General features: G+C 48.9%; 2 protein-coding genes across 2 annotated transcripts in view; one reads left to right on the forward strand and one right to left on the reverse strand.

The window, feature by feature from the left end:
- Window positions 1–2,696: 2,696 nt before the first annotated feature.
- ARCN1 (archain 1) lies at window positions 2,697–13,760 on the reverse strand. Its single transcript, XM_019543063.1, has 10 exons — window positions 13,692–13,760; window positions 11,741–12,004; window positions 10,641–10,820; window positions 10,156–10,361; window positions 7,859–8,020; window positions 7,051–7,216; window positions 5,698–5,845; window positions 5,193–5,301; window positions 4,519–4,723; window positions 2,697–3,556 (listed from the first exon to the last, which is right to left on the reverse strand). Exons 1-10 carry the CDS (start codon window positions 13,743–13,745, stop codon window positions 3,467–3,469), a joined length of 1,584 nt encoding a protein of 527 aa, XP_019398608.1. The 5' UTR covers window positions 13,746–13,760; the 3' UTR covers window positions 2,697–3,466.
- A 639-nt stretch (window positions 13,761–14,399) lies between these two features.
- The window catches only part of IFT46 (intraflagellar transport 46), a 6,178-nt gene continuing 5,596 nt past the window's right edge, over window positions 14,400–14,981 (forward strand). The window contains exon 1 of the mRNA XM_019543113.1: window positions 14,400–14,438. Within this exon, the coding sequence (XP_019398658.1) occupies window positions 14,400–14,438 (39 nt within the window). The remainder of the gene's footprint in view (window positions 14,439–14,981) is intronic.

Below are 14,981 nucleotides of genomic sequence, written 5' to 3' on the forward strand. Positions count from 1 at the left end.
GCCCGCCCCGGCCCGCCTGCGCTCAGCGCCGACCCCTTCCTGCCCGGCTTCCTCCCGGGCCGAGGGGAGCGGAAAGGCTCCCGCTGCCGCCGCCCTCCTCTCGCGCCTGACCTCGGCTCTCCGCGCGCTTCATGCTTGGCTATTGCCCCGACCTTGTTTGTGTGCATTCTTCCTCTAATGCGAACCAGCCCCCTCGGCACAAGCTCCAGCTGGACTTACTTGCCCTTAACCCTCGAGCTCACACAGAGTGATTTCTGCTCCCAAGCGCAAGATTGCAGCGTTGCTGGAGGAGCCACCTCCGCCCGGCCTCGGAAACTCACCTTAATTCGCACCGCGAGCATTGGCCCGTGCAGCCTGAGCTGGCAGATGTAGGGAAGCAGCTCCACTTACATCAGCCAAAGTCAAATTCCCCACCTCCTGGCCTACACCGCGCCCAGGGACCCAGCCCATCCCACATCTGAATGATCAGGAGATGAGGCTGGACCCGGGGGTAAGCAGCCCCCCACGTAAGGCAGAGCCCAGCCCCATGGTGGTGCCTGGGGAGGGCAGGGAATTAGGAACAGGGCCTCTCTGGCAGGTGTTCTCCCAAGTCAGCAAAGAGAAATGTGAAGTGGCGAAGCCTATGCTCAGCACCGAGTGCTGCACCAGTTTGCCACTCACTGGAAGAAAGAGGGGCTCTCAGATTCATACCTGGGTTAAAGCTTGCTCCCTTGGGTGCAGATCCAAGTCCACGCCCTACTGCTGTCATAGTTCCACATTCTCTCACTACCACCACGGGGAGCAAAGAGCCAGAAACACTGATACCTGGGCAAGCAGCACAAGCCCCATTCCTGCATCCTCCTCTAACGAGGAAGACTTGAGTCTGGAGACCTGCCTGCAACTACAAAGCTCTTCCAAAGCCACTCCCCGTCAGTCCTTTCCATCCGTGAGCTGAAGCAATACCTCCCGTGGCAAAGCAGTGCAGCAAAGCCTCCCATTTGTGGAGAGCTTCTGAATGGGAAGGGGAGAGGCACGAGTTTAACACTTGGGTCAACTTCATAGGTTCAGTTTGTTCTTTAGCTCATCTTCAAACTCCCTTTTCCATTTAAAGCTACAACTGCCAGAGCTCCAGCCTACTGCACTGCATCACCCACCCTTTGTGCAAGTAGGAAGACGGGTTGGGAAGGGGCAGAAAGCATTGCCCGTGGACTTTTCTCTCAATTTCCCTTTGAAAACAAGACTAGAAAGTATGCACAAGTCTGTAGCGACAGCTGCTTTCCCCAGCTGCAGCCACTGGTGATCACGCGCACACTACCCCCGTTCCCATGAACTGGGAAGGATGCTCCATTTTCAAAACTTTTGAGTTTTTGGGACAATGCCCTGGCTGGGTGCCTGCAGGGGACGAGGGCTTTGGCTGAACAACAGTCTGGAGAACTGGTGGGACAGCCTCTAGGCAGCTGCAAGGGAGTGAAAATGGAAACGGTCTCAGTGGCTTAACCCAACATTAAGCTGCCAGAATTCTTAGCCTGGTTATTTTAGCCCCCACCCCAAGGACCCCACCCCACATGTACAAGAGGCTGTCTGATGCTGAGCAGGGAAAGCTGGTGTTCCCAGGACCCCTGGCACCAGTGCTAAAGGGAGTGCAACCTAGACCCATTCACCAACAGCCAACTCCACGCCCACCCCCCACATCACTAATCCTGACAGTTACTCTTCTTTTAAAAACGCAATTAAAAGCTTACTGGCAAGAAACCCCACACTGAAATCCAGACTGTCTGTTCCCCTTCTGGTTTTTCCTATGATCTACTTGTGTCACGTACATGGAGCTGCAGTCAATAAAACTCCGATACTGCCATCCATGCCTCCTTGCAGCAGGCACTGCACACAGACCTAAAGTGAAGACACCCCATCACGTGAACAGGCCAATGCCTCAGCCAGTGTCCTTTTATAATACTCTTTATTTGATTAAAGAATCTGTATTCTTTGTGTACACTGGAATGTGTTCTATTCCCTAGGTCATTATTATACAGGGTTACAAAACTTTTTTTTTTTTTTTTTTTTTTTAAATATGACCCCGAAAGTATTTTAAGAAAAATGCTCGTTTGATGTTTGAAACTAAACTGGACTCCATTTTTAAAATCATACAGACAAGCAACTCTTGAACACAACTGAATTAATAAGATTCACTGTCTACTTAACTACGGAACAGGGCTTGTTTCCCCTCCCACAGAACACATCACCCTCCCATGGAAAGAACAGAGGTTACAGTTCCTTGCCGATGTTATTGAGGGACGGGAGAAGAGACGGCTAACTTCTTTGGCAGATGACCCTGCAAGCACTGGTTTGCACTCAGACTAACAGATGCTCACTGCGGAACACCGTACGCAAGCTGTTTGTGAGCAATCGCATCCCGTCACCCACAAACCAGCTCGTGCACCGTGTTCACCCAGAACTTTGGGGTCTTGCTACGAGTTCCTGTGCAACTGTGACCTTGGGTAGTGACTGGCTCATCACACAACTCAGAAGCACTCCCAGATCTTTGACTCCCACCAGAAATCTCTGGGCTGGAACCAAGGCTTCCCTCCTCCTCTCTCACTAAGTGCCAAGAAAACTATACTTTAACAGGGGAAATTCAGAATTACTCAAGCCACTGAACAAAACCACCTCCGTACCCACTTACAAACTACTCAGGAATAGGAAAATGCCCAATTTACTCTGAAAGCCTCAAATGAATCAGGACAGGTCAAAGACGGTTCATCTAGACAGGTGAAATTGTTTTAAGCATTTTCCCAACCTGCAACAGGAGACCGCAACAGACAATTCTGGCAGAGATGCTTCCTCCCCTGCAGCTGCAGTTAACTGCACTCCCGGTAGAGGCACATGGGCTCGCTGGGACAGCTAGCTGAATGGCAGGTCTATCGCCCGGAAGCAGAGCTGAACGGACAAGTCCACAGCACAGCAGGGTTGAGCACCTGTACTATGACCATTAAGTCCCCACCTTTCAAAACCTAGGTCTGATTAGAGCCTTTGTCTAGCTGCAATGGAACAGGGGCCCATGTAGAGAACATCTTAACACCACTCTGAATGACTGTAAGCAAGGGCTGAAGGCAGTGGAGAAATTAAAAGGGCAAGACTCACAAACAAACAGAATACACAAAACCAAAAAGGAAGCCAAAGATCTAAAATTACATTCTGGGACTGAGCTCTAGCCAGTTGATTGGGAGAAAGTAAAGGGAGGTGGCAGAGCCAGGGATCTGTATGGAGATCCTGCTTTCTTGCTGGCCTGTAAATCTGCCGAAGAAGCTTGCAGTCTTCCCCCAGTGAGTATGCCAATTCTCTGCCAAAGTCCATCTGTGACCCAGGACGCTGCAGGTAGGTAGACAGAGTCATGTGTCCTAGCAGAGAGGGCTGTGGCGTTCCAGACGGTCATAGTAATCTTCAGCCATTTTTAATTTAAAAATTTCCTTTGCGACCCCTGCTACTGGCGTTACAGGATTTCATATTTGTCCACCAAAAAGGTGGTCTCAGTGGAAAACCTCACAGGGCTGTTCCCATCTACCTGGGTCACTTTGGTAACCTGCAGAGAGAACACACACAGTTAGTTCAACACTTCACATTCTGCCTCCAAAACACAAATTATACTGAGCTTTTTAACTGAAGGTCAGGACAAGCAAGTGACTTGGGGTGGATGGACAAATCCTCTCTCGCTCACTGGGTCAGCTTCAGCTTAAGTAGACACTGTCCTACTTTTGAGAGGAGCCAAAGACAGTTACCCCATTTATGTCAACTATCATGTCCCTGTGCAGAGATGAGCTACTGCTTCTGGGAAAGGCTGAAGGAGAGGAAACTCATGCTGTAGCTGCTTATTTGATCAGGCAGGTAGAGAGGTGCCCTTCCGTTCCAAGCCCCACGTCCTCCCGCCAGACTGGAATAAGCCTTCACATTACAAAAAGGGATTTTCACTTGCTTCCAGTAATTAATACTGTGACCTTCCGTGGCAAACCACTTGTCAAGTGGTTTGAGAAGGACTCCTTCACCCACTGCTGCACAGAGGCAAGTTTGACTGGTGCTTGAGACCCTGGTGAAGAATTCCAGATCCAGCTGAAGGTGCAGAGCATGTTTCAGGGAACTGGACGAAGCGACCCGTAGTGGCATTAGATTCAAAACACCCCAGCTCACCAGAAGCCATTTTTAAGCACTGGTGCGTAGGGCCACGCTGCCTTTTCCGAATGAGAAATTCACCACACTCAGAAAGCTCTTAGCTGGTTCCTGGAGATTCCCATCCAAATCTCAACTGCTGCAGCCCCAAGAGATGCAAGATGCCAGGCCCGCAGGCTTTCCCTATTACTGCTGCTGACTCTTCCAGGAATCTCACATTGTGCTGAATAAAAGGTAGTGTCTGACAGCCCGCAGGGCCAGGGAAACAATACGGCTGCTCAGCGAATCACAGCACCCGCCTATTCCACGAGCTGCAGTGAGCTCCCACAGAGAGCCGCCTGCCCAGCTCTGCACTACAGGCACAGGCAAGGTGAATCATACCTGGATGTTGCAGTAATTCTTTTTTGAGATGAAGGAAACTTGCACTGGGAAAAAGTCATTGGGCTGCCCAGCTATGCTGAACTCCAGGCTGCCGCTTTTGTTTTTGGCATCTATCACTGGCAGGCACCACTCAAGGAGATTCCTCCGGCTGTCATGGCGATACTCTCCGTCAATGTCCCCAATTACAGGGGCACCAACACCGGACCTTTAGCAGACAAAGAGAAGCTGCGTGTTAGTGCTGCCTGCCTAGGTCCTATACACATCACATGAATAGGGAACTACCTAATCATGGTTTCGTGGAAAACAGCGAAAGACAGTGTTGTCCACATTGGCTGCCATTTCCCCGCGGGGGGGGGGGGAAAAAAAAACCACCAAAGAAAGTAGCAGCAAGGTAGACTGAGTGAAGATGCCCTTCTGCCAATCAATGGTGAGGGACAGGGCCACTGGGACCTCTCCACCAACCAGTCACAAGGGGAAGGGCCACTGCAAAATGGCTGTGAAATCTGCTTTGCACGCTGTGAGTGAACCGTGAAAAACCCACCGTCTCACCACAACTTAGGCAGGTCCCTACACATGAATACCATGCCTTCCTGTGCCACCTCCAGAAATTCTCCAGGAGCAAGGCACCCAAAGTCCATCTAAAAAGACATGCTGAGTTCGCAAATCCTACTTACGGCAATGGGATTGCGATGACCACATCATTCAGTTCTAGGCTCTCTTCTTGTAGTTCATATTCAATGTTAACGTCACAACCATTCCCACTCTCTGATGGCCAGCAGTTAACTATGGGCACAAACACAGCACACTGGATCACATGAGCTCGTTACATAGGGACAAACCTAGCAACCAGACATATTTATAAAAGTGGGTGGAAAACCAACAAAGGTACCCAAGCGCTGCCAGCCACCTTACAAATGGCAGGACATTAAGTATGGCCATGTCTACGGCATTATTAGAAATACCTGCCAACTAGCTAGGGTGATCAGCATGGAAAGAAGATGCACCAAAACCACTGCATTTTCCCTTAGGCAACGACAATGTTTAACCACAAACAACCTGCAGAAGCAGTTTCCTATAAAAACCAGATACAACCTGACAACCTAGGGGCACACAATCAGCCTCTTCAGTCCAGGCTTCCGTGTCCAACCGGAGAAAGGCCATGCACATAGGTGCACTCACTTGTTAATGGAATGAAAGACTCTTCTGTGGTCTGCAACCGCCATTTCAGCACGCCAACATCACTGTTAATAGGGAACGATTTCTCAGGGTTCTTCAAACCAATCTGTGATTCTGCAGTAAACAGTTTCTTGTCCACATTCGGGTGGGTCTGAAATGGAGAAGGTGCCAAGCTGGGTTAAAGCAGTTTTATTTCAGAGACCACAGCTGCACAGTCCTGCTGGGACATGCTCCACACCCAGGAATCCCCCTCCCCAATCCTGCACACACCACAGATCACATCTACTCAGCAATACAAAATGCTGTCCAAGAAACTGATGGCAAGGTTCCCTCCAAGCTGCCTCCCCTGCGCTGCTGTCCTTTTACAGGGACCCTAGGGCTTAGTTTTTTGAGGTTTTTTTTTTTTTGTAACGGAACAAATTGTAGCAAAGCTCAAAAATCTGCAGGAGTGTTTCCTTTAAAAGTCAAGTCTGACGAACTTATTTTAAACTAATCACAGAACATTAACACATTTCACTGGTTAGTGCGTAGGTTACATTGGAAGGCCAGAAACTACCATTGGGTTTCATTCTATCTTCAGTCTCTCAAGTTGGAGGACAGTGTCAGGAAAGTCCTCAGGGAGCCTGCCCTGGTCAAAGTGACAGGGACTTACTTTACTAAACCAGGGGACCCCCCAGCCAATTAAGCAGTTGCACCAACTTTGTAGAATTCTGTAACAACCCTCAGCTGGGTAGATTACAGAAGCTACAAAGGACATACGAAATGGAGAAATCTTCAGGGCTCAACATGCTACGTGGACCTGGAGAAGAGAGGGAAGGGTTAATGTGCAAAAGCCTCCGAAGACTGTACTACTGACTGCAACCACAAGCAGATGCTAGCAAGTGTGCTGAGTACTTGAGAGCAATGGCAGGGTAAAGTCAGCCTGGAAAGGGAGCAGCTTCTTGGCAGATCTGTTTCACTCTACACTTGCTGCAGGTAATTCAAACACAGAGCACGCAGAACAGGCTCGTGCAACAGCTAGCGTTAAGCAAAGAACTGAGATCGCTGCAAAGTCCAAGGGATACAAAGGACATGCCAATATGCATCCCCTGAATAGATACGGCTGTGAAAGGAAAAGATAAGCGCAAGGAACTGGATTTCCAAGTGAACTTCAGTCTCCGTGCATGTGATCTGGCCCATCATTTGGGCTGCAATCACATTTGCTGTCACTGTTGCCATTTTCAGTGCATCTGCTGAGAAGATTTCAACAATACACAGCACAGAACACAGTACACCATAATGTTTCCAAAGCTGTCAGGAATAACCGGAGGCCAGTGGCACAAAGCACATACAGACATCAGAACCAGTCAGCCTTACCTGTAGCTGAACCCCCCTCTTGTCTTCATTTTCTACATGAAGGCGAATCCGTGCAAACTTTTCTTCCGAGATCCTCAGCATGATCATGCCATGAAGCTCCATGTTTTGTAACCCGCCATCACGGCCACAGGTCAGCGAGATTTTCTCCTCAATTTTCATATGCACGCTAGAAAAACGCAAAAGCCCGATACTCAAATGCCACAAAAGTAGGTAAGCTCATGTACTGCATCACCAAGACACTTTGTTTCTGGCCACTTCCACAGTCAACAGGTGGTAAAATTGAAAGGATGCTAAGAAATGCAACAGCAACGGTTAAGGAGTGGAACAGACAAACGTCCCAAACAGCTCACCTAACGGCTGATAAGCCTGGGGTGGAAAAGATGGCATGGCGGGTTTCAATCTGTTTGGAATAATGAACACTCTAGCAAATAATTATGAGGAAGGGGAACTTATAGGTCAAATGTCTTGAAAAATCCCCAGAAAGTCAGGGTTAAAACGTTCAGGATTACCTTGGTCATTGGGGTGGAAGTTCTATAGATTTTTTTTTTTTTTTTAAAAAGACTCCAAATCCTAACTGCTCAAGTCATTTTTGAAAATGGAGTTTAAGCTTTTATGTCATTTAGGTACCTCTGATAATGTTACCTAAGACTGAAAGGACTGTGACTCTAAAGGTCAGCATGCAGGATCTGAATGTGTGGAGAAACCCACCCTGTCAAATAAAGGGGAGAGCCTGGCAGACCTGGAAGCCATATCTGGACCTCTCAGTTGCACTGAAAACAGCACTGTTACGGTCTAGGGCAACACCTACCTCTCAACATTAATTGGCGGAGCAACTTTAGCTGCCTCTGTAGAACGTTTGCCAACTGAAGAGGTCATGATATTTTCTCCTTCCGATTTCAATTTGTCCACAAAGTTGTCCACCTCCTTCCCTTTAGCTCCGAGCTTCAAAGCCTTGCTGGGCCCTGTCGGCCTAAAGAACAAAGGAAATAAGATACAACTGTCTCTGGGACAACTACAACAGTTGAGACTAGGCCAAATCAACGTCACCATTCACCTTTGGAACTTTTCTCAAGGTAAACCAAGCACAAGAAAACCGTCTTGTGCGTAAGTACTAAACCGGAACTGTGCTTCCAGCACTACCAGTTCTTTTGTCACCAGTTAAGTCATGACACCTGCAGCTCTGTTCCTCACTTGTGTAACAGGAATAAACAACACTCACCTGTCTCCCAGGTGTACTAGCCAGGAGAAATGTAACATGTATGAGGTTGCACGTGTGACATCTACCCAACTGTGTAAGAGAGGTTCCCGGCTTTATGAAAGTGCTCACTGTTTATTTCAGCAGTCCATTGGGAAATTTGGTGCCTCTGCACTGCCTGGCAGCTGCATAGACACCCTGATAAGAGAAGGGCATATACGCAATACCAAGAGCTGGATTGAAATCTCATAACCCCCAAAATTCAGGCACGAGCTTAAGTGGCAGCAAGACAATATTTACACCTGCTGGCAGATAATGCTAGCAACCATGCCCAGAAATTCTGTTCACTTTTAGCATCCCTCTGTATCATCCATCATTTCATAGTAGGTAGGGTCGGTAGGGACCTGAGCAGATCATCAAGTCTGACCCCCTGCCATGGACAGGAAAGAGTACTGGGGTCAAACGACCACAGCTACGCGATTATCTAGGCTCCTTTTGAAGACCCCCAGGGTAGGAACGAGCACCACTTCCCTTGGAAGTTGGTTCTAGAGCCTAGCCACCCTGACCGTGAAGTAGCGCCTCCTGATGTCTAGCCTGAACCTACTCTCCGTCAACTTGTGGCCATTATTCCTAGTTACTCTGGGTAATACTTTGGGGGAACAGGGATTCTCCCATTCCCCCTGGTAAGTTTATAGATGGCCACCAGATCCCCCCTCAGCCTTCTCTTGTGGAGGCTGAACAGGTTCAGGTCCCACAGCCTCCCCTCACAGGGCCTGCCCTGCTGCCCCGGTCACGTGGGTGGCCCTCCTCTGGACCCTCTCGACGCTGGCCACATCCTTCCTGAAGTGCAGCGCCCAGAACTGGACGCAGTACTCTAGCTGCAGCCTGACCGGTGCCGCATAGAGGGGGAGGATCACCTTCTCGGACCTGCTTGTGATGCATCTGCGGATGCAGGACAAGGTGCGGTTAGCCTCACTGACCGTGTCCTCACACTGGTGGCCCATGTTCATCTTGGAATCAATAATGACTCTAAGATCCTTTTCTGCCTTTGTGCTGATGAGAAGGGAGTTCCCCAGCCTGTAGGTATGCTGCTGGTTCTCTCTCCCTAGGTGCAGCACCCTACACTTGCAAATACGATGGGATTCTATACTGACAACTGCCCACCCCCGTCACCTGTTCAGAGCTAGTTGTAGCCTGTCCCTCCCTTCTAGCATGCCCACCTCTCCCCACATCTTAGCGTCATCCACAAATTTGAACAAGGTGCTTTTCACCCCCCGCCCAAGTCGCTGATGAAGATGTTAAACAGCGCGGGCCCGAGGACCGAGTCCTGGGGGACCCCACTGCCCATATCCTTCTAGGTCGAAAATGACCTGTCCACCACCATGCTCTGGGTGTGGACCTCCAGCCAATTTGCGACTCATCTGACTGCGTAGGCATCGATGCCACAGTCGCCTAATTTTTTAACGAGAATGGTGCAAGAGACATTGTGAAAGGCCTTCCTGAAGTCCAGAAAGACTATGTCCACCGGGACACCTGCATCTAAGGATTTTGTGACCTGGTTGTAGAAGGCCACCAGGTTGGTCTGACACAGGGACGGGCAAAACGCAGACCGCAGGCCAGATGTGGCCCACCAGGCCATTCCATCCAGCTTGTGGGGCCCCTAAAAAAAGTTTAGAAAATCTGCTCCTGGCTGCCTGCCATGCAGCCCTCAACTCAGTAAGTGTCCCTCCGCCCAAAATAGTTGCCCACCCCTGGTCTGACAGGACCTGCCCCTAATGAACCCATGGTGGGTTTCATCCATCTAGAAGACACAACCTCCAGACAACCTAAAACCAAATTCAGCATTTTAACATGTGGTCTACAGCATCCTTTGCATTGCTGGATCTGAACTACCCAAAAGAATTTCCTACCTGGCTGGAGCCGGTGCCACCTTGGGCTTCTCCGTTTCAATAATGGTCTCTGTGATCATGGCTGCAGTTGTGCCCCCTGACACAGCCGAGCTGCCAAACCCACCAAAGCCCGGTGCTTTTTTGCCTTGTCTCTCTGCATCTCTTCGGGCCTGCTGCAGCTCCTTGGCTTTACGACGCATCTCAGCCTTTGCCTCACGTTCTTGGGTCTACAGGAAAAGACAGAGGGCTGTCTAAATCTTTAAGAGCTTGGTTTGTTCCACACAGCAAAGCACATTACTGAAGTCTGTTTACACTTGTACACATGATGACAAAAAGCAGGATGGAAGAAGAACAGTTTTAAAAGTGCCACAGTGATTTGAGGAATGAAAATTAAGTCATAATCAAACCTGAACAATCACTTTCTTCACAATTAAGAAAGCTGCAGTTAATGGCCACTTGACAGACTATTGTATTTAAAGCAAGGTGGATTTGAGTTCTCAGCCTACCTCTCTGACTGCTCGGAACACCTTTTCTTCATGCGAATCCATTTCTGTGAAAGTCCGAATCTGTGCCAGGTTCACGTTCTCGCGGTACCCCAGGGCAACAATCTCATCAAAGGCAAAAATCAGGTCAAAGCAGTGCTCAGAGATCTCATTCTCCTCCAGAGCCCGGCAGTACTCAGGGATCTGAAGACGGAGAAGAGCAAAAAAGGAGACTTTACACATGAAGAATGACTGTGTGCTAAGTTGCTCCTCCCACTGCACTACAGAGCAAACTTATCTTGGTGCTGAACCCTGGCACAAGGGCTGGACATCATTTATATCATACTCTGAGGGCCTGAGTGAGACTGAAGTGGCATAGAGGCTTTGCATAGATGTGTTACTCAAGTCATTTCCACCCCCAGGACGTCGTTTCTGTGACCCAGCCTTGCCTGACCCCAAAATGCCAGACCAACACTTTTTTAATGCCCTAATTCCAGTTCTTCCACTTGCCATCCAAGCCAGTTTTTACAGCATTGGAAATCAGCAAAGTGCGGTGATAAGTTGCACGATTTAATAAGTTGCTGAACACTTTCTGAAAGACTAAATGGAGCTGTAACCCTCTGGTTCAGTGACCTTGTAATCCACAGAAGCCTGAGCAGATAGTAGATCCTGGGCTGTGCTAGAGATAGCTAAGACAGCGCCGGAAATTAGTTGCCTGAAGGACAATTATAAAGCTTTATAAAGACAGCACTTTGAACACATATGCAAAGAGGTTTTTAAAATAGCATTACTAGTATAGCAAGAACATGGAGTAAATTCTGTTCACACCATCTTACTTTAATAGCTGGTATTAGGGTTGTATTGAGAGCTCTACACACTTGTTAGCTTCTTATCTTAGTGCAAGAGTAGCTTGTCTTTGTTTAAATCTCAACTAAAACTCAAGACAAGAGCTCACAAGAGCAGGCTCATTAACAGAAACAGGCCACAGAACAATCAAATTGTTTTAAAAAGGCACAGAGTTACTACAGGAACAGCTCTCCCATGCAGCACCTCCTAACACTGTTCCTTCAGGTCAAGGAGCTTACAAGGTTTGTACTAAGTGACCCAGAAGTAGTAGTAGTTACCACTCTGGAGAAGAGCCGGAGTGTTTCTAGGTCCTCTAGGATGTTGCTGTTCTTGGTGGTGATCAGAACCATGTACAATTTCTCCATTGGCTGATACACATAGCGCACGCTCTCCGTTTCCACAAATGTGTGCTGCTTCCCCGTGTTCATGAGCTTGGGGAAGGCTGCAAGCAGCCCCTCGATGCGGGTTCGAGTCATCTCCACAAACTGCCTCGAGACAATGGCCTTCCCTGCCTTTGTGCAAACAGCTGCTGCCAACAGCACCTGCAGCAAATACAAGCATCGTTACCACCACTTAGCAGGCAAACAGATTTTCTGGGTGAGTGTCTTTTGAACAGTACTGGTCTATGCATAAGGAAAAGTCTCTGATCAAAGGTTTGGTTTCTGCACTCCTCTGTATGGTGCCCAGCATACTTAGCGCCCAATGAAGAAAGTCTGTACATGATCCTATTTGGCACAGCAACATGAACCCTCCACTGGGAGGGACCCAAACCTGTGTTCCTCTTGAGACATGATCCAATCCACTTTCCGTTTCCCTTGCTCCTCCCACCCTCCAATTCAGATCACAACACAGCTCAATGACCCCAAGTTCTATGCAGCTGTTCACTGCAAAATAAGATTCAAGCACGTAAAAGACAGCAAATGCCACCCGCTAGGGTAAAGGAACCTGCATCGTTAACAGTCTTCAGCTGTCGAACCAATAGCTCATGCATAGGCCAAGAATCGTTGTCCAGGGAAGTGTGAATGGCAAAACAGCACTACGAAAATAGTAACCTTCTATAAAGCTGGTGCAATAGTTTGGACATGATTACTGAACAAGTCCAAGTGGCATTTGCTACCTTTTATAAGCCTACAGCAGTAATGTTAAATCAATCTGAGAGACTGGCTCAGGGTATTTCTAGGGTTCCACTGTATGTGGGCATAAAGCTCCAGGTCACTTAGCCATCTGCTGTTACCTGAGCAATGTTTCTTTTTGCAGATAAGTGTCCATTTTAAACCACTGAAGGGATTTTAGCTCCAAAATTTAGCTTCTGGACCTTCTTTTTACTGAGCTTATTTTCAAATATATTTTTAGTGGCCTGAGGAACCACACTGCAACACTGTGGTACTGCAGGAATGCCAAGGCACAGAACTAATCAAAAACAAAGCTGAGTGCCACTGTTCAAACCAAATGAAATGCAAAAATACAAAGGCAACAGATAATAGCAGAAAGTTATAAAACTGCTTTCAAACCGAGGTTACAACAAGTGTTAACAAATGAAGGAATATCTTTAACTATTGTTCCTCTCTACAGGGCCCATTTTAAAAGTCAGCTATGCTTGTACTGGATTTGTTAATAAAATATTAAACAGGATATTGATGCAGCTCACAGAATGCTCCACTGGACTTTTCACAGATATTGTCATGAAAACGGTCATATGAAATATGGCGAGATAGTGACGCAGAACATTTCCTTCTAAAAGAATTTACTTCCACTTGAACTACCAAAGTTTTACAAAGACTTTACCATTTTTTCTTTACTTAGAGCTCCTTGGTAATGAGATAAATATTGGCAACTATCAAACCTATTTGAGACATCAGTCCCACATGTGGCCATAAGTTTTTACTGTATGGGCTCCCAGAGCTGAACAGGGTATGTGGATGCCTTGAATGAACTGCTTAAATCCTCTCCAGGCTACAACGGCTTTATGGCAGAGCAAATCCCTTGTGAAACAAACAGGCAGAAGTGAGCCTCATGCACTTGCCCTCGTCCTCGGGCCTCAGAGATCAGCTCCACAAATATGTTTTGCAGCACTAACGAGACACTCTGCTTTCACGAGCACCCCTGCACAGAAGGGGACAGGAAGCCTGGGTGGGAACGGGGGCTCCTAGCAGATAAAGCTGCCGACTGTGAATGGAAGAGGCAAAAGGAGGACTCCACGAGGGACAAGACTCTGGACCATCAACTCACCTGACACAAGAGGTGGACAGGTGATGGATTACTTGTACCAGGTAGCAGACACATTAGAGGTTATGAAGCCACAGGAACCTGATGCATTATCAATCTTAAAGGGCCTTTAAACTACAGAAGCATTTGATACAAGTTATGTGAGAGAGGCAGGGCTCGCCGCACACAGGTAAGAAGTGATGATGTGTCATTGCCACATCCTGATCACTGACAGAACATATTTGCAACAACAGAACTACTTCCTAGACGTGGAAAACAAAAACCAAATCAATGCGATTCAGGCCTGAACACGTTCCACAGCTGAGCGAGACTCCGTGGCTCTGGACATTCACCTGTTCATTTTGATTTGACACAGTCAGTATCCTGGTAAGTTTGCCAGGAGGGGAGCAGAGCCCCTGGGTGCCTGCCACAACTGAGGTCATTAGTATCAACCCTGCAAAGGTCAGAATGATGAAAACCCCGTTTCCCAAACGTTTGACTGACACAATTAATTTGGGCCCACACTTCCCAAAAAAATCCTGCACTTAAACACAGATATGATGACCCGACACCTACGGCAGCCTGCAAAAAACGTTTTTGTCAATTCAAGGCAGCCTAAGTTAGCGACAGGCAGATCCCGCTTGGATTTCCTGGGCGAGATTGAAGGAGTACAACGCATGCCACCACCCAAGCCAGGCTCCATGGGATGCTGCACGGATCAGTGCCCGTTTGATGCCGCGCTGCGAGAGCCCCAACCTGCTCCAACAGACCGTCTGTGGTGTGGCTTCGCAAATCTAGTACCGCTGTAAAGGTGCTTCACGTCCTTGCTTCTAGTGCCTAAACAATTAGCTCCTCTGGGCGGAAACCAAACCAAAGCCTAAAGATCTGCCGTGCAAAACTATTGTTTAAGTGCTTTCTTCCTAGCCTCAGCGAAGGGGTGAGCCACGCTGCACCGGGTCCCCGTGATGGCTTCAAGGAGTGCCCGCCCGGGAAGACGCTTCAGGCCAGGCTGCGGAGCCCGCGGGGCCGCCCGCCCGGAATGGGAAGTGCCGCCCGGGCGTGACACGGAGGCGATCCCCGGGCCTGGGGGGCCCGGAGCGGTGTGGAGACCCGGCTCGCCGAGGGCAGCGGCGGACACCTCCTGCCGCGGCCGGAACAAAGGGCCAAGGGCAGCGGCCCCGGCAGGACGTGCGGAGCGGACCGAGCGGGTGACAACGCGCCACCCCCGCTCGCCTCGACCCCGCGGCCCGCCCGTCCCGCCGTAGGTGAATGAGGCCGCAGCCCCTTCCCTTTGGCCGGGCGGGCGCGGGAAGG

Source organism: Crocodylus porosus, unplaced genomic scaffold, assembly GCF_001723895.1.
Source record: "Crocodylus porosus isolate Cpor-Errol unplaced genomic scaffold, CroPor_comp1, whole genome shotgun sequence".
In the NCBI taxonomy this organism is placed as follows: domain Eukaryota; kingdom Metazoa; phylum Chordata; order Crocodylia; family Crocodylidae; genus Crocodylus; species Crocodylus porosus.